Here is a 16,027-nt window from a genome sequence, read left to right as displayed (position 1 = left end):
CGAACTATGGTATATCAGTAGTTGTATTAGAGACTGGAAACACAAAGTCGAATGCAAAACAGTTCCTCCCATTTAGGAACTTAACATATATAATGGAAGAGTAAAACATAAATCACTGCAATACAGTGTAGAAAGTGCTACTGGTGTGTACAATCTCAGAAAAGCATCCCAGAGATGACAGTAATTGCACATAATTCTAAAACATGGACATGAGTTAGTTAGGGAAGAATGGGTTATAGGACATTCCAAGAAGAGGAAAGTGCTAGTACAGAGAGATAGCAAACATAAAAATTTATAGCATGTACCAAGCTCTTTAAGCATTCTCATGTTTCTAGAACATAAGGAACAAGGAGAGAACATGCCCCGAGATGAAGCAAGGCACTGTCATTATCTGGAAGTATATTAGATCTTTAAGGCAGAATTTGAAGCTCAGTCTCTCTATGAAGTATAGCCCATACAGGGCCTGTTAAAAGCTTAGGTGCTGTGGTATAGGTAATTGGGATCCCTTGAAAGGAATTAAAAGTTACATGGCACAGGTATATGAATATTTCAATAGATCTTCCTGAAATAAATACAGTAGTACCCCTTTACCCATGGTTTCACTTTTCATAGTTTCAGTTACCCATGGTCAACCACAGTCTGAAAAGGGTAAATGAAAAATTACAGAAACAAATAATTCATAAGTTTTAAATGTACACTGTTCTCAGTAGCATGATGAAATACTATGCAGTTCTATTTTATCCTCCCTGTGATGTGAATCATCCCTTTGTCCAGGGTATCCATGTTGTATACATTACTTGCCTGTTAGTCACTTAGTTGTCTCAGTTTCCACAATGACTGACATGATTTCACAGTGCTTGGGTTCAAATAAGCCTTATTTTACTTATTAATGGCGTAAAAGAGCAACAATAATAAAACTAGCAATTTCATATGCCAAAAAAAGTTGTAAAGTGCTTCCTTTAAGTGAAAAGGTGAACAATTTCAACTTAAGGAACATTTTAAAAAGTCATGCTGAAGTAGTTAAGTTCTACAGTCAGTTATTTTGTTACTCTCTTACTGTGCCTAGTTCATAAGTTAAACTTTGTCATAAGCGTGCACACATAGGAAAGTACATGGTATATATAGAGTTAGCTTTCATGTATTCACTGAGGATCTTGGAACACAATATTTCCCAAAGATAATGGAGTACTACTATACAGATTGTATATTTGAGAAGGGCAGACATGGATTCAGAGAGACAATCAGAGGCAATTGCAAGAATTCAGTGATAGAATATGAAGATGTGACCAGGGCATGGGTACCAAGGGGAAAAAGACAGGGAGATAATGGGGAAATGTTTAGAAAGTAGAGGTATGGGGATTTGGTGAGTAGATAGATGCTGCAGAGAAGTGAGAGGAAGAAAAAAGGACGACTTCTAGTTTTTATATTGAGCAGATGTATAAACAGTAGGTACAGTTAGGCATAGTAAGAGAAAATAAACTTTCCTATAAAAGGCTCTAGCCTCCTGAGAACTTTCCCATACAATGTGAATTAGATCTGTAACCATTTATCTAGTTAATTTCTCAAATTTCTTTGATCCAAGAAGGCCAAGTGATCACACCCCAGAGTAGGTTCCCTGGCTAAACTCCAAGTTTTCTGCAAGATTGAAGTGGCTATCTATCTTGGTAATCACACTTCAAAAAATATGAAGCCTAGACCTCGGAGACATTTCTAGACTGAGAAATCTGAAACACACTGGGCAGCTAGCTGGCTCCTTGAGAAGTTGGAGGTGGACTCAGGCCCAATATGCTTCCAAGGAGAATATTTCAGGAAGAGAAAAGGACATCTACCTCCTTCTCCTTTATAAATAGAGAAATATAAAATTTCCTGATCTCTTGTTTGTGGTCTATTCAGCCACTAAAATAGGAAACCTTGAATCAACATTCATCACGTTGCCATAGGGTCAAGTATTTGGGCAGAGGACAGGAGGGAAACAATATTTACTATAAGGTATTTAAAAGAAATTTGGCTCTAATACAGGATATCTCATGTGCATTCAGGATAAAATTAATAAAGACTAATATAAAAGCTCAACAGTAAGATAGGGAGGATTCTGTATAGGAAACAGAGTAAGGGGACACAATATGTTCAACTTGGAGAGAAAAGATTCCTTCCACAAGGAAATAATAAAGTCACTGGAGAGAAGAAAAGGAGATTCAAGAGTCATTCTCTCATTCAGATAATATATACTGAGTGCCTATATATCAACATTTAATGAGTAGAGAGAAAAACAGGAGCTCATGAGAGATGAAAAAGTAATGGAAAGGTGGAGAGTGTGGGGTAAATGAGGAGAATAGAACTGTTGAAGAGTGACAGTTTGGAAGAAGATAAAGGAAATCAAGAGTGAGTAATCATGATACACAGAGGTAAAGCCAGATCTGCACTGAAAAGTATTCATTGAACTTGGTAAGAGCAGTTTTATGGAGGGTAATAGTCTAAGAAATAGAATTAGTCAAGGAAGGAGAGGAGGAAGAGGGAGTAGGTATTTACAGTGAAAACTATCTTATTTTTTTCTGAGAAGAAAAAGAGGACAATAGGACAAGAAGACAGAGGATAAGAAAGGGAAGAATGTTCTTTTGAGAATAAGAAAGATTTGAACTTAGAATGAAAGAGGGAAGCTAGCAATAGGGTAAACAATACTCTTGGTTTTCCTAGCACTGAGTTTTTCAGGATGTGAAACTTCAATGTTAAAACCAGATCAGTTCCAGGAGAATTGGAGAGTCCCCAGGAAACCAAGATAGTTGGTCATGCAAATAGAAGAGAATCTATTAAGGAACTGGATAGGAGAAAGTAGAGATAACTGTTGGGGAAAGGTCTATAAAATAAGGAAATGCATCTTAAAGGTCTCATCAAACTTAAAATGTCCAAGATACTATTTGATGCAATTCCACTGTTAAAACTGAACATTAAATAATTTGAGGCTAAGGGCCATCCATTGTGAGAGACCACTTGTTTGCCCCTGGAGTTGTTGCCAAGGACTTAGTTCCACTACAGCTGCACAGTTCATTTCTTAAATATGAGTCATTGAGGATTAAAATGAGTTTAACAAAAAGACAAGGGAATTTCTGTCATTACAAAGACACAAGCACCATTATTTTCACATCATTGCTGGAAATTAAGAAAAGAAAATAGATGGAAGAGAAGGTTATATGACTGTATCTTCAGAATTTATTTCAATTTAGGTTAAATTTAAAAAGGGTTAAAAAAACAGAAAAAAGGGAAGAAACAGTTCTAGAAAATGAGAGGAAAAATATTGAAATGTATATGATTATGTGGAAAAATTATAAGCTGCAATGTATCATATTAAACATGGTTATATTAAAGATCCTCCATCTATTCAGTTAGCAAATTTTGAGCACCTATTATGTACCAAACACTACTTTAGGCAATGGCTATCAGTGGACCTTGTAGCATGGAGTTCAAGAGAGATAGGTCGATATAGTTAAGAAAAAGATCCTGCTTTACAAGAGTGGAAGATCAAAATTTCAGTATCTAATAACTTAGCATAAACTACATGCTCTAATACAGCTTATTGCATTTTAAGAGGATGGAAACTGGAGACAATTTTAAATAAAAATATGAACATTCAATGCAAAAAACCTTGGTTTTTTTAAAATAATAAGCACCTGGTTTCTCAAAGAAAGACTATGTTGAATGAGGTTTGGGAAAATACATGTTCATATACAACATTGAATTTCTCTTTTAGGTTGTGGTTAATATTTTATCAGACAACTCAGTTCATTCATATTATGATGTGAAATGGTATCAGATATAGGATATGGAGACCTTCTCCCATACCCAGAACATATCTACAACATTTAGATATCAGTATTCAAACGTTAAGATAATTACTTTCTGAATATCTTGAACAGATCAAATTATTTTCTTTAAAATATCATCTTCGTACCTTGATTTTCACTTTTCCAAGGCTGACCAAAGGGTTCAAAATAGCTACATGGAGGAATTAGAAGCAATTACTAAATATTTATAGCACCCATGTAAAATAAAATAATATTCTGCTGTACTAATGAGAAAAAAATTAGGCATACTGAATTAATGTTTTTTTCTTGAGCTTTTTTTTTCATACTGGGAATTGAGCCTAGGGGTATTTTACCACTCAGCTATATCCCCAGCCCTTTTTAATCTTTGAGACAGGTCTTGCTAAATTGCTGAGGCTGGCCTTGGACTTATGATCCTCCTGCCTCTGCCTCTTGATTTGCTAGGATTACAGGTGTGGGCCACAATACCTGACATTCTTGAGCCTCCTAAGGTTAAAAAAAACTTATATGAAGCATGCCCTTATAATGCTATGGCAATGGTAAATCCCAAAGTAAATCAATTTATTTTGAAGGTTAAATTATTAGATGGATAGTACTTACATATTACAAACACTAGACAAATGGGTGACTGCTGATTAATTAATTCATTCAAAAATATTTATTTTAAATCAATTATGTATAAGGTAGAGAAGATTTAAGGACTTGATATTTATCTTTAACGAGTCAATCACTTGGCTAAGTATGTACATTTTTGGTGTGGTTTTTATATTATGAAGTTTCACTAAGGAAAATTGGGGTATGGATAAGTTAGGATTTAATAAGACCATTAATTCATTGAATACTTTCAATCCAAATGTTGAAATTTCTAAGCAATCTGATAGCAAAATAGAACCAAACCAAACCAAACCTTCTTGAATCATAGTAATTTGAAAACCATGCAAGTAGAAATATCTAATGGCCATGAAGCAAATCAGAAACTGTAAAAATACCTAAAAGTAATAAAGAAGAATCAAGGCATTGATTTTTTTTCTGCCCTACCTGCTTCTAGAAAATAAAAAAGGTAAATATCACCCAAAATACCTAATAATGACATAAATAGAAGTATCTCAGAATCACGTGTGGAAAGGATGAAGGGTGAGGTATTGACTTATTTAAGGTATCTCAATTAGACAGGGACAGGATGAGCACTCTAGGCCCAGGTACTGACATTAGAGGGAGAAAAGCAATCTTGCTTTCACCTAGAGACAGGGGATACAGGATCCTATTATGAAGGGTGCGAATAAAAACCCTTGCTTTTCAAAACACAGATGTATTTCAATCATTTTTACCTATAATCCAATTGAAGTGGCAAAGTTCTATTTATATTAATTAGAATGAAAACTGATGGAATGACTGTATATGATTTCCATATTCAGAAACAGAACTTGACAGAACCATCTTGCAAGCCAGGATGGAGTGGTGAAAAGAATACAGTCCTGAGTGGCAAGAGCCCTGAAGTCCAAGTCCAGCCTGGGCCAGAACCTGGCCACAGTGATCTTGAAAAGGTCATCAAATCTCCTTGAGCCTTTGCACTTTAATTTGTAAAATGTCAAACTTTTTAACCACCTTTTCCAAGTTTGAATATCCAGTTCTAAAACTCTATAGTCAACATATTTAGATCATTAATTGGTCAGAGACCTGTTAATAAAGTAGTAGCTTGAAATGGTTTCTGCTGCACAACATTACTAATGACAAAAATCAGAGCCAGAGCTTGGCACATAGTAGATTCTCCATAAATATTCTTGAATAAAAAATCTAAATATTCAGTTAGAAAACTGAATGTGTTATAGATAGGCCAGGTTTATTTAGAAGCAAAATCAGGCTTTCAGATGAAAATCTTGTCTTGTGAATCATTAGAGAAAAAAAAAAAAGTTTGCCCATTGGGAAAAATAGCTCTTATTCTGGGCTTACCTATATAAAGTTGAGTATAACCTTTGAGTTATTGCCTGGAATTTCCTTAAAAGGTGGCCTAATTAACTCTGTCTTCTTCAACCCAGTAGTTTCTTAAAGGAGATGTTTATGTCCAAATACTCACAAGTCCCATGGTTTGATCTATTGGTTGGGGCTTTTTATTTGCCTTGAAATATTAGCTAGGTAAAAGAACATTAGATGGACCCTAAAATTTAGAGTGAACCAATAGTTCCATTCATTCAAAAAAAATGGCCACTGAACATGAATAGGCAAGGACATTAACATAGTCATATCTGTAATTTGATCAGTATTTAATAGTTTTGTCATCCTATAGTATCATTCTGGTTCCCTTATTATTTCTACTTCATCTATATGCAACCTATATTGGGTTTGTGTCTGGTAAGAGAGTTGTTGAACACAATTCTGTCACCATAATGATCTTCCTTATTTAAAGAGCAACCATATTTATGGAGTGTCAAATACATTTTTGCCAAATGCTAACTTGGGGACCAACAATGCCTGATTAATTCAAAATCAAGATTTTGGAAAAGGAAAATGATCTCAAAATGAGGTTACGTGACAGGGTGACAAGAATATTGCTTCTAAGAATCTAAATCAATTTATAAGGGTTCATGAGATAAAGAAATATGAAGGAAGAGGCAATAGGACAAAAACCCAAAAGACTAAGCTTTCCATATTCATCTGGGATAGCTACCTTAGAGACATTGTGAAAATGGGCAAAAGAAGTCAAAATCATCTTTTAAACAATTGCAATAGTGCTTAAAATGAGATCTACCTTCTTATGAAATTTTAAGTGCCAACATCAGTATTGTTAACTATAAGCTCTATGCTGTACAGCAGACCTCTAGAATTTCTTCTTCTTCTACAACTGAAACGTTATAATCATTTACCAACAATTTTCCCCAACATCTAGCAACCATCTTTCTATTTTCTACTTTATGAGTTTGACTACATAGTCATCTTTAAATAAGACGATACAAAGTTTCCATCTTATTTTTTTTAGTCCACTACTTAGTAAAAGTGAAGATAAGGGATTGCAGTATGAGGAACATGTAGCCATTGTTTCAGATTGTCAAAGACATGAACAACAGAATTAATTCTTAAATGAGATTAATCAATTTGAAGCAGAGTTGAAGAATGGACATATTTCAAGCCTGCAATTAATTTTTAAAAATCCAATTATACTCAATAAGAAAACATTTTTATGTGTTTGGTGGAAGAATGTGTTTAACAAAGTCCTTGTTAAAATTTAGTTTTCTGGAAGTCTTTTAAGATAAAAGTTATGTTCTCTGAGATCAAGGGCACAGGCTAGAATAGAGCCCAGGCTGCTTCCAGGTCTGTGATACTTTGAAAGAATAATTTAGTGCCCACACAGCATTTTGAACAGCTGTTTGACTCTCAGTCCTAAGGCTGGGCTGTTTCCAACAACCACTGGGAAAGTCACTTCCTACTGATAACAAAGTTGTTAAGTTCTGAACTGACCTTAAAGAACCACTGAGGAAAATTCGATCTGTCCCCAAAGCCATTTAGAGAATTAGGTCTTAGGTCATTTAGCCTAAATCCTAAAATTTGGAAATTCCTTGTGAAGTGATAGTACAAATGAATGAATTAATAGAAAACCCAAGGACAAATTAATTTATTTCCATTCTTGAGAGGCTCAGCCAAAATTTGGGAATGTGAAGTGTAAGTACCACACCATTTGTCTTGTCTATCAACATAATCCAAAAGCAGAACCCTTGATTTGCTCCAAGTACATATCTTCAAACATGATCATTTCCAAGTTTTTCTCATATCTATAAATGGCACTAACAGTTCCCTAGTTATGCAAACTATAGGCCTCAGAGCTACCTTTGACTTTTCTTTTTCTCTTGCACTCCACATCCCATCTATCTTAAGAATTATCTCCTTGACCTTCAAACTATATCTTGGGTCAAATAATTTTTCATCATATCCATCATTTCCATTCTGGTCCAAGTCATTGTCATTTCCTTCCTAGATGACTTTGCCACCCTCCCAACTTTGTGCTTTCAGTTTTGCCCCTTCTGGTCAATTCTCTATCAACTCCTAAACACAATAAGTCATGTTACACCATCCCTGCTGAGAACCCTCCAGTGATGTCTCACCACACACACAATAAAATCCACCTCCAAACTAACGCCTACAAGACCTTTAATTATCTGGCCTTTGTCTGTCTATCTGTCTCTCTCTTTCTCTAGTCTCCTGTTCTTATTTCCCTTGAGGAATACTGCCCATCTTATTTTTCCTTGATACTCCTAATCTGTTCTTGTACTTGGGTTTTTGAATTTGCTGCACATTCTGCCTAGCATGCTCTTCACCAAAGGTCTTTGCTTGGCTCACTCACTCATACGGATCTCTGCCCAAATGTGAACTTCTCAGATAGGTCAATACTCCCCCAGTATTTCTCTGTTCTGTCTTCATTTATTTTTTCTTCATAGCACTTACTACTATCTGGCATTATTTTATATATTAACTTATTGGTTTACAGTGCATATCCCTGACTAAAATTGAACACCCATGGGTGCAGGAACTAGTTTTGTTTACTACTATATCCTCAGCCCCTGCCATAGACACTCAATAAATAATTTCTAAAAGGACCAATAAGTTCTTGGAATCAGTTATACAATTTTTCCTGAAATAATTTTTTTGGGAAAAGGAAGGAAAAGAGATCAGGGGTTCATTTGTAATTAAAGGAATAATGTGTGTAAAAGTGCTTTGTGAAGGCAAAACACTATACAAATATTATTTTAAAGAGTATTTGTCAGAATATATCTATCTATATTTATATATATAAATATATATATATATAAATAAAAACATATATATATTTTTTTGGCGGTACTGGGGATTGAACCCAGGGCCTTGTGCTTGCAAGGCAAGCACTCTACCAACTGAGTTATATCCACAGCCCCTCAAAATATTTTGACAAAGTAAAAAGAAAACTTTGGTAGAGAAATCAATTTGTAAGTTGTACACTTTTCATCTTGTTATAGTCATTAAAGAACAGCAGCAGTTCCTAGATGACTCCATTCTTATGTTTTGATGATACAGCTACTTTTCAGAAGTTTTCCTAAAATGTCTAGAAATGCAGGTCTAAAATTAAGTCTTCAGTCTTTTCTCTTCAGCATCCCTAAATATGACTGCATAGGATATCACACTTATGCAAGTATAATTTCTTCTATTAGTGATGAAGAATAGATTGAAAAGATATCTATTTCCTCCAACATAGCTAGGAAGACATCTTAGAATAGTCATAACTAGAAAAGAACTTTGCAGGGAAGCCAAACTTGTTTTGGAGCTTAGAAACTCCAAGAGGCCAGGTCATTGAATGTTGGAATAAATTACTCTATCACAACCTTTTGTTATTTTTCAGAGGTGATAGGGAGACTTCATTTTTCTTAACACAGAGCTGACTTAAATCTTAACATTCACAAATGGCACCCACAGACATTTTCTATTTCTGTGTAAAGAAAACACAGAGAACTCATCTAGTTACCATATGTACTAAAATGTACCCAAAGCAAGCAGGCCAGCATTGATAATAGAATTAGCTTAAATAAATGTATAATCTACAACACGATTTCGGGAGAATTTTATTGAATTTCTGAACCTCTGCCTCACTTCATGGAGACTTCTGAAGAAATCGAACTTGCATAATATATGACCTGACAAATGAACAAGTAAACTACTTTATTCAAGCCTTTTCATTTGTCAACAGCATCCAAGCAGTAATGGCTTTCTGTCTACTGTTTTAATAATGTATGTATTGATTACTTCCATCTAAATCTTAACCAGAAAATGTTGGGAAGCTTTGAAGGTGTCCTTAATGGTCCCTAGGGAAGGGATTATAGAGATTTTTAAATTGAAAGATAAAAACCTAATAACAAACAATTTCATTAATAAAAATGTAAACAAAAAGTCATTACCCACAGCGTTCTTATAATCAAGACCAAATCCCCTTTTGGATTTGGGATAGGTAGAAGGGAATGAAATAAGCTCATGGTTTATTACAGTTTTCCTTAGAAATTCCCTACTATAATTTGCTCCTTTAAGACTCTCTCTAGGTTAATCACAGAAGAAGATGAGTAATAAATATCACATTAGTGACTGCTCAAGTAAAACAAAGGAAGTCAGTTTTAAAAATATATCTGGACCAGAATAATACACACTAATTGAAAACAAGTCAGTTTAGTGAGGCAAGTAATAAGGAATTGTAAAAGCCAGGAAAATATATTTGAAAGATATAAAAATTGGTCAGTTTATATTTGTTAAGGCACATTTGAGCTTTAATTATTTATAACACTTTACCGCATATGGAGCATTATTTTATTAATTAGTCTTGAGAGCCATTCAGTTGTAGTTGTTATGCTGCCCAGCTGGTTTGGGGAACACAGATCCACTCTCCTGGGTGTGAAAATTGCTTTGAGGAGTGAGACTGCAGTCCCTGACTACCTGTATAGACAATCTCAGAATTATACCTACAGGAAAGTTGTATCTTGTTCTATCACAGAAACTGAGACTAATTATATATTTTCACTTTAAGAAAATAGTATAAGATATATGACACTTTGCTATAAACTTTTGTCATTAATATGAAATGATATCCGAAGAAAATATAAATTATCTTTTAAAAAATATCCTGATTTATATAAAATCAAAGCAAAAATGAACAATGTTTGATTATAGTTTCAATTTTTGACATTTTAATGGGATATGTGTTCCCATAAAAAGCAACAACCAAGTGCATCAATAATTTACAACAGATTGTAAGCAGATGATTTAAAAAATGCAACGCTGCAATACTTGGGGAATAAGTTTCTGATTACAAGTGACCCATCTTGATACCAAACATTCTATATAAACAACTGAATCAAGAAACACATAAAGAGCCAGACAACTTATAATACTGTAAACACAGCAAGGTAAAACAAAAGTCTAATGAAAGTAAAGTACAAAAATCTGTCAATGACTAGATCTTGCTGGAGCTTTATCCTGATTGTGTTTCCTTTGTCTCTTCCTAACTGACTTCAGAAGTTTGGATGGAATAATCCAGTTTCAAGGATTTTCCTTTGTTCTTTTTGTCCACAGGTAACAAGTGTATCACTAACCCTTGAATTACAGCTATGAAAGGGCTATTGCATCAATGTGACAGAACTGAATACAACCAGTGCTAAATTATTCTCTCATTGGCATTCAGGAGTGATGATGCTCTCTGAAGAAAGGAGAGTAAGACACTTTATGACATTTTCCTTAAAGATACCAGGAAAAGCACATGAGATCACTGGGCCAGACTATAAGTAAAAACAACATGCATTGAAGTAACTTTACACACTTTACAAGGATGCTTAGTTGGGAATAAACAGAAAAACCCTATAGGTAAGGAAGGAACATCACTACTCCTTCTTTCCTTGCCCTTGTTCTTGGTAGACTACAGAAGAATGAAAAAGGTCAATATTAGTTCACTAGTTATTTATTTCTTCCTCCCACCCTCTCTCCTTTTTTCTTCCTTGATTCATTTTTATATTATTTATTGTCTTCCATGTACTAGGCATCATATAAAGTTGTAGGTACAAAAATGATACCTCACTCTCCCCACAAAAGCTTCTTAGAGCATATGGTATAAGGAGGGTGATTGACATTAATCAAATAATTGCACATATGCACAATGACAAAGAATGGTTAAGTCATACAAGGAAAAGTAGACAGAGTTTATGATAGTGCATAAAAGCTGGATCAGGCCAAATGTGGGCATCACACAAAAGTTTGTCTGAGCCAAGATGTAAAGGATTAGTAGATGATGCTGTGAGCATTGTGAGGGTATAGTGTGCATAGAAAGGGTCTCAGACAGAGGACCAGTATGTTCAAAGTGTCACCTGAGAGGAACATTGAGAACTACAAAAACCCAAACAAGACAGTATGACTGGTGTTCCACCAGCAAGGGAAAAAGCAGTAAGAAAAGAGAAAGTTGAGTTCAAACCAGCCACAAAAGACCTTATGGCTCTTGTTGAGATTTTGACCTTTATTCAAGGGCATTGAGAAGCCACCAAAGAGTGTGAAGATGAAGACTGATGTAATTCAATTTATATTTTTACATAGACTAGTCTGAGTGAAATGTAGAGATTGCAGTGTAGGGTGGTAAGAACAGATGCAGAAAGGTTAAGAGAAATAGGTTTTATAACTATGGTGATGATAGTAGTAGAGAGTTGAGAAATAGTTTGGAGGTAAACTGACCCAAGGATGTGGTAGCAATGGAAGGCTGCAGGTTGGTCATTCTGAAAAGGTACTTTGCCAGTCTGCTGTGGTTATGTCTGGTTAGTAGAAAAATATTTAGATCCTCCAAGTTTTGAGGTTTTGTAGATTGCGGCAACAAAAAGATAAGAAGCAAAGGGTTTGAGAGCTTTGGAAAAGAGTTATGAAAATGATTAAATTTAAGTTGTAATTGGAGGTAGGTAAAGATAGAGTAGGACTGAAACTAATGTACAAAACACAGAATTATCAATAGGCTAGAAGTCTTGTTGAGTAAAAAAAAAAAAAAAAAAAAAAAGGTAGGTATTTATCTGAGTGAGCACATGAACCAAGAGAGGATTCATTAACTCTGGTACATGTTACCCTAACTCTAGCATATACATTTCCCTGAATCACATAAGATGAGATTCCTGAGTCAAGACTGAGAGTTCCAAGTACAAATATTTTACTACTATTAGCAAGCTACCAAAGCCAATAACCAGGGATAGCAAAACAGTATATATAATAAACTATGGGCTAAAAGGGACCATGGCAATTAGTTGGGCCAATTTTCTCATCTTTCAATTACTGAACAAAGTACTGTTGACAATCAAAATTTATGGAAGAATATTACTAGTCTCAGTCTCCTGATTCCTGGTGCATTTGTCAAATGATTCATTTTCTTCAGTTTCTGGAACTAGATTAAAATTACATCTATTTGCAGAAATTTAGTCTCATTTCACTATATCATATAATGCATTCTATTTAAAATGTCTACCATTCTCAATGAATACTTTTCTGCATACATACCAGTGTTTTGACTATTTATCCAAAGAACATTTAAAAATATAGCTGTATTAAATTTCACCCTACTATAAAAGCTACCTTAACATTCTGAATTATCCATGAAGATAGAAGGGAGATCAGTATAATAGAGGAAGGGGATGAGGGGGAGGGAGAAGGAATGGGAAAAGCGAAGAATGGTAGAACAGAATCTGACCTAACTTTCCTTTGTACATATATGAATGAATATACCACAGTGAATCTCACCTTTATGTATAACCAAGAGACACTAATTAAAAATAACTATAAATAGATAGAAGATCAGTAGAGTAGAGAAAGGGACTAGGAGGAGAGAGGAGTGGAAGAAAAGGGGAAGTACCAGGGACTGAATTAGGCAAATTACATTCCATACTTATATAATTATGTCAAAATGAACTCTAATATTATGTATAACTAGGATGAACTAATAAAAGTAAAGTGATAAAAGATATTCTGAATTATATAAAAGGAAATAGCTAAGGGAGAAACTGGCAGTTTTCTTGGCATTCTTTTGCAAAGACCCCTGGGTCTTCCTATGTGTTCACATCCTTTTTGTAGTCTCCTATATTCCCTATATCCCCTTCTCTGGAATAATAGAAACCCTTGACCTTTCTTCAAGATGCCACCTTTGACTGTGTCTCCATAGAGATCTTTCCTTTAAGTAGTGAACATACAAAAGGGGTGCAATTTTATCAAGTTTTTGTTATTTGGTAATAATTTATTTGGTTGGCTATTCATTCCTTTTCATGTACCTTTTATTCTCATTTCAAAAAGACTTACTATCAGTGCCTACTATACATCAGATAGTTTGTTAGGCTATAGGCCTAACAAGCCTAACAAGCTTAGCAAGGTCACATCTCTGCCTTTCTCCCTCAGAGCCTAGTAGAGCAGATAGAAATGTAATTTAAAAAAAAAAAAAAAACAAGAAAAAGAAACAACTGGTTACTGCTGGAGGATGCTAGTAAGCAAATTATTATTCTTAAAATAGTTAAAGTAGAATCATTTATCTTCCTTATCCCATATGAACAGTATGCTGGGTACTCAAATGGTGAATGAAAGATTTTTTTTCTCGTAGACATCCTCCAGATATAAAAGGAAGATGGAATGATAGAAATATGCAATTAACACATTGAAAGCTCTACCCATTAATCATTAACAGCTGATAAAATTACAAATAAAAGAGAAAACAAGGCATTATGAATCTCATGATGATAGAAGAATACACTAACGTATGAAGTAGTCTTGAAAAAAAAGAGTCAACATGATTATGATCAGGCAGGTAGTCCACTAACCACAGTTAGTAGGTAGCCACTAGCTACATATGGATATTGAGCCCTTGGAATATAGCTGGGATGACTTGTGATGTGCTGTGGACACACAATTTTATATTTATTGCATATTGAAATGACAATAGCAATAGTATTACAGTTATGTAAGAAGTAACCATTAGAGGAAACTGGGTAGAATGTACAGAAACTGGTAGAATGTGGTTACTTTATAACTTATTAAAAAAAGGGAAAGAGTTTGAGAAATAAATTAGCCAAGTGCAATGTGTACTGTCATTTAAATTCTTATTTAAAACAAAACATGAAAACAAAAAAAAATTGTATGAGAGAAACAAAAAATTTGAATATTTACTGGACATTCAGTATTTAGAAAACTATTGATTGATATTTTTAAAGCATTATAGTATCATCCTGGTTACTTATGAAGAGTTAACCCATATCTTTTTGAGATACATTTTTTCCAGTACTTAAGGACTTTCGTAGCTCTGTGCTTTACCATCTGTTTCTTTTTATTGTAATTATTAGCACATATTAATTATACAATCTTTTTTTGATGCTTCCTGAAATATTTATGAATAAAATGACATATGCCTGAGAATTGCTTCAAAATAATGGGGGAAGGAAAGGAGGCATAGATGTAATAAGCCTGGCCATGAATTGATGACTGTTGATGTCTGGTGAATACATGAGTATTTATTACAACATTCTGTCTACTTTTGTAAATGTCCAATGTTTTCCATGATAAAAAGTTTTTAAAAATAGCCAAAAGAGATGGGCAATTTCTTAAAGGGTATTATTAATGTGGGTACTTCTGACATTTAAAATATAATGGTATGCATTATTTATAATTGACTCTTGGGTAAGAGGAATAAAAAAACCTCAATTTCAAACAAAACTAATTTTAAAATAGTCAATGCTTACTATGTACAAGGCACTAGGGTTAAAAATGTCCTACCCTGTGTACATCATTCTGCTTCTGAACTGCTGGAAAATCGCCTCCAATAGGTGCCTGCCTGCTTAATTCATCATCTTTCAGTTGGAGCCACACCAGCAGTTCCTGAAGAGAGAGGTGCAGACGCTTCCATTGGTCAGAACTGGCTTCCAAATGGGACCTGAAAAATAATAGGGGCAAACTATGTCAGAATATTCTAGAAATATAATTGATGATTCTAACAATTCCTTTTCATTGGTTGGTTATTTCCATAGTGTATGAACCTATTGTGAACTATATAGTAGTCTTCACTAAAAACCTAGCTTCCTGTTTTTGAGAGCCATCATATAGGGTGGGAGGATATTTTGGTGGTAATTTTGAGGAAAGGCAATATTCAGCCATTTGTTTCTACATTTATAATTTCAAGACTTTTGGCATGACATATGCACTGGAATTGCTCACTTTCCCATCCCTATTATAGTCAATAATTCTTAAGTTTCTGGTAGAAAAGACTGGACCCAGTGACTAATAAAAAAACCCCTCCATTTTCATATGATTCATGCTCATACTGGAATTCTTTCTGCTTTGAGAAATGGAAAGGTCTCTCCCCACATTTTGACTTTTCCATTTCTACACCCTAGGCAGCCTTTTCCATTGACTCCTTCCGTCTGGCGTCTGTTCCTTTCTGCTCCTCTTCCCATATGCTTCTCTTTTTCCTCTACCCTTCTTTATTCCTGTGCACCTGGGATTTGTTTTCACCAAGTTCCAACATTTTCCACTTCGTTTCCTTTGTGTAAAATGTACTGAGACAACAACTCACGTGGAAGAGGAAAATCAGACGTTTGTCTGAAAGCTTCTCCAAAACATGAATAATTTAGGCAGTAGACTGAATGCTTTACCATTGACTGTATTTAGAACATGCAAATCCTTAGAAGCCATTTAAGAATATACAAATG

General features: G+C 34.5%; 1 protein-coding gene across 6 annotated transcripts in view; it reads right to left on the bottom strand.

Moving 5' to 3' along the window:
- Positions 1-16,027, bottom strand: part of DMD (dystrophin) — a 2,089,750-nt gene that overhangs the window by 355,537 nt on the left and 1,718,186 nt on the right. For all 6 annotated transcript variants that reach the window (XM_079122792.1, XM_079122788.1, XM_079122791.1 and 3 more), the window contains one exon: positions 15,096-15,252. In XM_079122792.1, the coding sequence (XP_078978918.1) occupies positions 15,096-15,252 (157 nt within the window). The remainder of the gene's footprint in view (positions 1-15,095; positions 15,253-16,027) is intronic.

The sequence above is a fragment of the Sciurus vulgaris genome (assembly GCF_902686455.1).
Source record: "Sciurus vulgaris genome assembly, chromosome: X".
Classification (NCBI taxonomy): Eukaryota; Metazoa; Chordata; class Mammalia; order Rodentia; family Sciuridae; genus Sciurus; species Sciurus vulgaris.
This window is presented reverse-complemented; position numbering and strand designations above follow the sequence as displayed.